This window comes from Engraulis encrasicolus, chromosome 9 (assembly GCF_034702125.1).
Source record: "Engraulis encrasicolus isolate BLACKSEA-1 chromosome 9, IST_EnEncr_1.0, whole genome shotgun sequence".
Classification (NCBI taxonomy): domain Eukaryota; kingdom Metazoa; phylum Chordata; class Actinopteri; order Clupeiformes; family Engraulidae; genus Engraulis; species Engraulis encrasicolus.
Window position 1 is genome coordinate 53,132,436 of NC_085865.1, and position 7,500 is coordinate 53,139,935.

At 44.3% G+C, this 7,500-nt stretch overlaps 1 protein-coding gene across 1 annotated transcript in view; it reads right to left on the reverse strand.

The window, feature by feature from the left end:
• Window positions 1–7,500, reverse strand: part of pola1 (polymerase (DNA directed), alpha 1) — a 99,559-nt gene that overhangs the window by 10,444 nt on the left and 81,615 nt on the right. Inside the window, exon 36 of the mRNA XM_063207395.1 lies at window positions 3,559–3,655. Coding sequence (XP_063063465.1) covers window positions 3,559–3,655 — 97 coding nt within the window. The remainder of the gene's footprint in view (window positions 1–3,558; window positions 3,656–7,500) is intronic.

The following is a 7,500-nucleotide window of genomic DNA, read 5'->3' on the forward strand; positions in this document are numbered from 1 at the left end:
CCAAGAACACAGGCAACACACAGTACAGCCACAGTTGCACTATCACATACACCCTCACCACTGACGCACACCACTAGTTAAATCGTTGGCAGGAAGAAGAATAGAAGAATTTGACAATATCAACGCCAAACTAAATTTTCGTGCAACTACTGAGCCTAGTTCAATCATTTTTTTAAAAGACAAGATTACCTGTTTTTCAGGACAAGAGATGTTGATTGATTTTGACTACATTTACTCCCTGAACAAAACTTTCGTGCTACTATTGAGGCAGAGAACGCAAGTAAAGGTATTACGCATTATGAATACAAGCATGGATGAGCTAGTCACAAACTTCACGTTCAACGAATCAGGTGGTACCAGGCTCTGAAGCAGAAAGTCTCTAAATGCAGAAGAACAAACATGAAATATGCAGCCTGATGTCTAATTGTCGAAACAAATGAGAAAAAAATGCCCATGATGAAAAGAGCTTTGAGACAAAGCTAGCAACAAATGTTTTCAGTGTCTCCGTTCTGAGTTTGTGCGGCAAACAAAATTTCCTCACAAAGACTAAAACATGAAAATATTTGTCTGGAATTGCACTTTTCAGATAGCTAAGGGCTGTGACCAAACTGTCACATTGCCTCTTCTGCACTACCTTCACCAAAATTACAGCATGACTAATCAAACAAAGCTTTTCTTGAGCTGTAGCCATTTTGCTGTCTCCACCATCTCATCGATAATAAATATGTTGCATTATCAGAGCACTGTACTGCCCTACTACAAAGGAAAAAGTGCAGTAACTCCATATTTTATTGAAATTGAATTTAGATTAAAAATTGCAGTAACTACAACATCAACCTAATACCAAGGCTTTGAGCGCATTATTTTCTCAGCTTCAATGTTGACATTTGTTACTTGTTACTGGTGTGCACTGCACACATGGCAAAAGGCTCCATTATGAGGAGCTGCCTGGAGAGTCAGAAGGTCAGAAAGGAGAGACGAGGAGAAGGAAGCAGCACGCGCACGCACGCACGCACGCACGCACACACACACGAGCTCCCCGGACTTCACATGGCTCATTCCTAGGGTCTAACTCTAAATCAACCCAAATACACCCCTGAAGAGGAGTGTGAGGTGCGAGATAGTGACTGTGAGCGTCTTAAAAACGGTACGTAGGACCAAACTGCGGGCCCCCGCCTGCCAATTTCCCCTGTGGACGGCCCCGGCGTCACAGCAGCCGATAATGCAGTAAATGCAGTAACTGCAGTGGCATTACTACCACGGGCGGACGAGGGTGTGTGTGTGTGTGTGTGTGTGTGTGTGTGTGTGTGTGTGTGTGTGTGTGTGTGTGTAGGGGGGGATAACCACCCTAACAGCTATACTTTAGAGCAGTGTAGGATGTACCACAGTTCACCACACCACATTCACACACACACACACACACACGCACGCACGCACGCACGCACACCAGCTAATCCAACAACAACACCCCTAAACACATTCACACTCCCCCCAATGACTTGCGCTGCAGTTATCACAGTCTGGGAGCAGGTGGATCGGACTACCCTGCCATTGTGAGCATGTGTACGTATATGAATGTGTAATATGTGCTATAAATGTTTAGGGTGTGTGTGTTTGTGGGTGCATGTGCGTGCGTGCTCATATGCTGTGTGTACATTGTGTGCATGAGTAAGAATAATAAGAAAAAAAGTCACACCAGGGTCCCATGAAAAATGGCCAGGATTAGAACTGAGCACTGCAGAACCACAACTCTCCGTAATTGAATTCAGAGAATAAAAAAAACAAATACACAGAACAATGACCTGCACAGTTGCAGCTTTTTTTTTCGTTTCGTAGAACTTCCATCTTATAAAAAGGTAAAAAAAAAAACCACACCCCCTGTACTGATAAGTGGCTGACAAAGTGAAGTCAAAAAGGACGGGGGGAGAACGGAATAAAAAACAAAAACCCACACCCTCACACACAGACACACACACACCAATCAACACACAATTACTGACGGAATCAACAGAAAGAGAAAAACTAAAAGACGTAAAACATTCAGAAAAGGGAGAAAGGAAAGCCAAGTCTATAATCATGTTAGCTGTTAGCCCCGCACCCCAACTCCACTGCTCAGTGACAAGCGCCCCCCTTCAATCGTTGCCAGTCGAGTCCAGAGTGGCCATCTATTGATTACACATTATATTTATCAACGCCTCTTTCTGCTACCGGCACGGGCCGGAGGACAGAGGAGAGGAGGGGTATGGGGAGAGGACGAATGGAAGAAAGAAAGAAAGAAAAGAAATATAGCAGTCTATTCCAAGAGGTCCTTTTTAATCAAGTGACATCAATCAAGGAGGATTGTGGGTAAGGACCGGGCAGCTGACGGCCAGGCCAATGGAGGACTCGAGCTGCCAGTGCGCCCGAGAGAGAGGGAGAGCCAGTGATCTGTGTTTTTGAGGCCGATCCCCCTCCTTCATCACCACCACCACCATCTCTAAATTCCCCTTCAGAGCGGAGACCAGGGACGAAATATATGCTCCATGTCCCATTATTTATGAAGGGCTATCCTTTTGCCTTCTCGCCAATTACTGGCCCTATCATTTTCCAAAATCTAAAAACTGTTTTCAATCAACACAGCCAACGCTATTACCGAGTGCTCGCTGGCCAAGAGAGGAGACTCCTCTCTTTCTTTCTCTCTCTCTCTCTCTGTGTCTTTTTTTCGTCCTTTCTGCATGTCTCTCTCGCTCACTCGTTGCCTCTCCTCCTCCTCCTGGGCTCCCTTGAACTGATTGGAGCGCCTTGCATTCCGCTCTGTTCCGTGATTGAATCCGTCGCCTGAATTAGGGCTGTCGACTCAAGGAGCTGAACATCCTTAACCCAACCCCCAACCTTCCATGCTGCTACAGCCCAGCCGTAGCGGCCATCACATCATGCCTGCATCATGCCACACACACACACACACACACACACACACACACACACACACACACACACACACACACACGAGAAAGGACATGGGCTGGACAGGGCGTGTGAGTGAGTGAGTGAGTGAGTGTGGCTGCGTGCGCCTGTTTCACGTGATGGTCCATGTTGGTACTTACATATCAATGACAGATGTTTGTGCTTTACGCGTCTTCTTCGTGTGTGTGTGTGTAAGAGTGAGTAAAAACCTAACCATTTGTCTCTACACATCAATATAAAGATATCCAGACAAAAAGCATAGGGAACAACACACTGTGTGTCTGAATTGCATCCTTTTTTCCTTCTCACTTCTGGTGAACTAGTGACTGTTTACAGGACTTTGTAGCATGTGTGCAAGTGCACATGCAATTTTTGTGTATGTTATGACTGTTTCTTTGACAGTGAGGTGTGTGTGTGTGTGTGTGTGTGTGTGTGTGTGTGTGTGTGTGTGTGTGTGTGTGTGTGTGTGTGTGTGTGTGTGTGTGTGTGTGTGTGTGTGTGTGTGTGTGTGTGTGTGTGTGTGCTTTGGTCTCACATCTGTGTTCTGGTGACAGTAAGGTGTGTGTGTGTGTGTGTGTGTGTGTGCGTGCGTGCGTGCGTGCGTTCTCCTCTCACCTCTGTCTTCTGGTGCGAGGACCTTGGTAACAGCGTACTCCCAGTCGAATATGTATCGGTAGAAGCTCAGCTGGTTGTATAGGGCCTTCTCAGAGTACTGCACGGAAAACAACAAAAACAAACAAGGCAACGCATATTAACTATTAGTACTAGTATCATAGTCATCCCCATCATGACTCCATGTAATATAGCATAAATACATGACAAATACCAGTGGAGCGGAACATTGCCGTTTGATATTTCTTGGAGCTTTACGACACCAGCAATTACAGGCTGAAGAAGGGCTCTGCCTGGAGTGTTCATGGGCGAATAAAATAAGAAAAAATCTGAAGAGTGTTGTCCTTCGCTTCCTTCATTCATATATGGTCCACTCACAAAGTGTTACGGCGCCTTTAATTATAGTGCCAATTGTCATGTTTCATTTTGTGTAACTGATCTTTATTTCGTGTAACCTGTCATATACGTAAGCATAAACAGGGAAAACGTGGAAGAGTTTGGATCTTCAGCCCCCAAAAACACCAGCAGCCATGCTGAACCTAGTTGCATATCAAGATAGGAATTGCCCTGCCTCATTTCAGAGAACACCACATTTCGCTATGGAAGTACGGTGGACTGTTTCAGTGTGCAGACCACGCTCTCACTTTCTACTGACTACTAGTTACTCTCTCAGCGAGAGAAGTCAATAGAATGTTTATGTCTTCCAGCGATGTGAGGTCTGGACAGGCGAGGAGAGTACAAGTGATGCGATTTGGGTGGATACTAAGATAAACACATTTTAACTTCGACTTCAACTTCCCACCCCTACCTCTCTCTACACCTCCATCCATGACTGAAGCAGCCCTTGAGCAAAGCACCAAACCCCACAATTGCTCCATTGACTGTAACCAACACCCTGTACATATCTGTAAATTGCTTAGGATAAAAGCGTGAGCCAAATGTACTGTAACACAACATAATTTATTTTGGTACTAGTGAGAACATGTCAACGAACAGGTTGTACATGCAACACCAGAGTACATCAACAACAACAAAACAATCAAAAGCACGTATTTTACGATTAGTACTTATAAGAATAATAACATCCATCTCAGTCATGGCACTGTGACTGACACATTACATGTCAAGTCAACCACCTGGTCTTCAAAGCAACACCCGTTGACAACACAACACCAAATTGCTCCTGGAGCAAGGTGGCTGGCTTGGATGGTTGGGTGAGAAATTTGTCCAATATTGACTTCCTCCATTATCTTAATTGCCCTCATTTCTCGGGCAGTTTGGTGTGAATGGGGCCGGCTAGTGCAGGTTTTGTGTGTAATGCGTGTGCGTGTGTGTGTGTGTGTGCACCGGCTAGTGTGGGTTGCCTGAATTGAGCCTCCTGGGGAACTCTCATCATACAAAGGCATTAACATGACAATCCCATTCACTGTGTGTGTGTGTGTGTGTGTGTGTGTGTGTGTGTGTGTGTGTGTGTGTGTGTGTGTGTGTGTGTGTGTGTGTGTGTGTGTGTGTGTGAGCGTGAGCTGAAAAAGGAGGAGTGTGCGTAATTATTCTCACTAGCAGACTTATCTTGATTTCCACGTCTTCACACACGCACACATACACGCACGCACACGCACACCCTTGTGATTGAAGACGTGTTTCAAGGTGCTCTTTAACAACAAAAGCCCTGTGGATCGGGTTTTGTGTGTGTGTGTGTGTGTGTGTGTGTGTGTGTGTGTGTGTGTGTGTTGGTTAATCCCTGTGCGGGCGGGCGGCTAGATGAAGACCACCACTTGGCTGGTGCTTGAGGCTGGTGGTCGTTTTAAGGGAGGGCAGCGGATGATGCGATCCTATGCATAGCAGAGAAGTAAGAGATAGGCCTTCTATCCTAGCCAGTCAAGGCAGACTAAATGTGAGATTAAATGTGAATATTTAGTCTGACCCCGATCAATGAGACATCGGAAGATTGTTGATAGGAACAATCCGTGTCTGTGCCTATAGGCCAACTCTCTGACCAAAACCCTGCATAAAAATCTACTGCGTTGTGATTGGTCCGCTAGTTTCAAGGCCTGGGGCATTATCCTAGGCTAGATCCACTCGCAGGCAAAAATACTTTTGGCCGCTGGCGGGTGGGGCTAGTTTACTAGGCTACTTCTATCCCCTCTAGGCGTGTTCAGGTCGACTGAGAACTGTGTCGGTGCCTGTTCACGAGCCTTCCAGAACCGAAAAAGACTTCTCAAACTGTGACGCCAACGTGGACGTCGGCAGGACCATCCGGGTAACAGTCATGTGTAGAAACGATCAGAGTAGTTTGCAGGTAAGCAATTAAATTCCAAACATAACTGGTGTGGAAACGGACACCGGCACTGTTCTGGTTTGTTCTATGTGCTTTTGCACCTGCCCATATAGGGGATACAGGTGAGAACGATATTATTAGCCCCCCTCCTGAGATTAGACGTTTCTCTTGATTTCTCAGTAAGAATGACCATTATTAACAGTTTCTGTTATTCTGGAAACAAATACACTGATGGAGATAATGTTCAATGAGTTGAATTTGGATTTTTCTATTGTTACGATGAGTTTAAACAAAAAAGGGCAAAAATGACAAGGACAAAATTATTAGCCCCCTGATCATTAAAAGTCAGTATGGCGAAATTTATGAGCCAAAACTGACAACAGGCTCTGATAAGTTGCTACCTAGGTTGGCACATGCCCCACTAGGGATTTTGGCCCATTTCTTCACTGCAAAGTGTTCTAGCTGGTCCAAATCGCATGGATGCTGAGCATAGACATTAACCATAGACTCTCAGTGGGATTGAGGACTGGACTATGAGCGGGTGATTCCAATATCATGGTTTTAGTGTCCTTGAAGAACCTCTGAACTAATCTAAATGTATGCTTTGGGTTACAATGTTGTTGGAGGACCCAGCAATCCATATTCAGACCCAGACTCCCTGTGTCTGAGGCTGAATAACAGACTAAACTTAATGCCCCACCACTATGTGTAACTGTGGAAACTGCTTAGCCTCATTAGACCAAAGAAGCATTGGACACCTGCCTAGATGATTGTTATTGACCTGACCTCACCTGGAGTTTTTCCCCCACCAAGAAAGACAGTTGTTAGGGCTTGTCATCATATTGGGCTTTGGGGCCATCATCATAGAAGAACCCCTTTACTAAAGGCAGTGCATATCAGAGTGTTATTGAGCTTTGCCTGTGAACATTTGAAAGTCAAAAATGAGTTTTGAATGTCTCTGCTTTCATCTGATGATATTCAATTGCACCTGCATGGATGCATGAATTCTGCTTCTGTCAGGTGAAGTAAGGGATAGTCCTTGAATCGTTATAAAATGGTTTCCACAATTAAACATGGTGGTGGATGCATCATTCTGTGGCAGCCTCAACCACAGGAAACCTTGTTTGGGTGTACGGCACCATAAAAACTGAAAATTATGATGAAAATGACTTTGCAAAAATATGATAAAGATCTTCACTGGATCTTTCAATAAGATAATAACCCAAAACTTGCATCCAAAATAGTTCAAATGTTCTTCAAGGATACTAAAACCATGGTCATGGAGTGGTTCAGACCTCAATCCTTTAGATAGTGTTTGAAGAGTGCTGAAAATGAATGTCCATCCTCAACATCCATGCAATTTGGACCAGCTTAACTATTTGCGATGAAATAAATGGCCCAAAATAAGTAGGACATGTGCCAACATAGTTAACAACTAATCAAAGTGCCTCGTGTCCATTTTTGTTCATAAATGACACTGTATTGCCTATTAATGATAAGGGGGCTAATACTTTTGTATTTTTAGACTTTTTTGTTTAAAGTCATTGTGAAAATGGAAAAGTCCAGATTTAACTTATTGTATACTATCTCCATGGTGTATTTATTTTCAGAATAACACACATTTATTAATAATGATCATTCACAATGATCAATGAAGACATATGTCA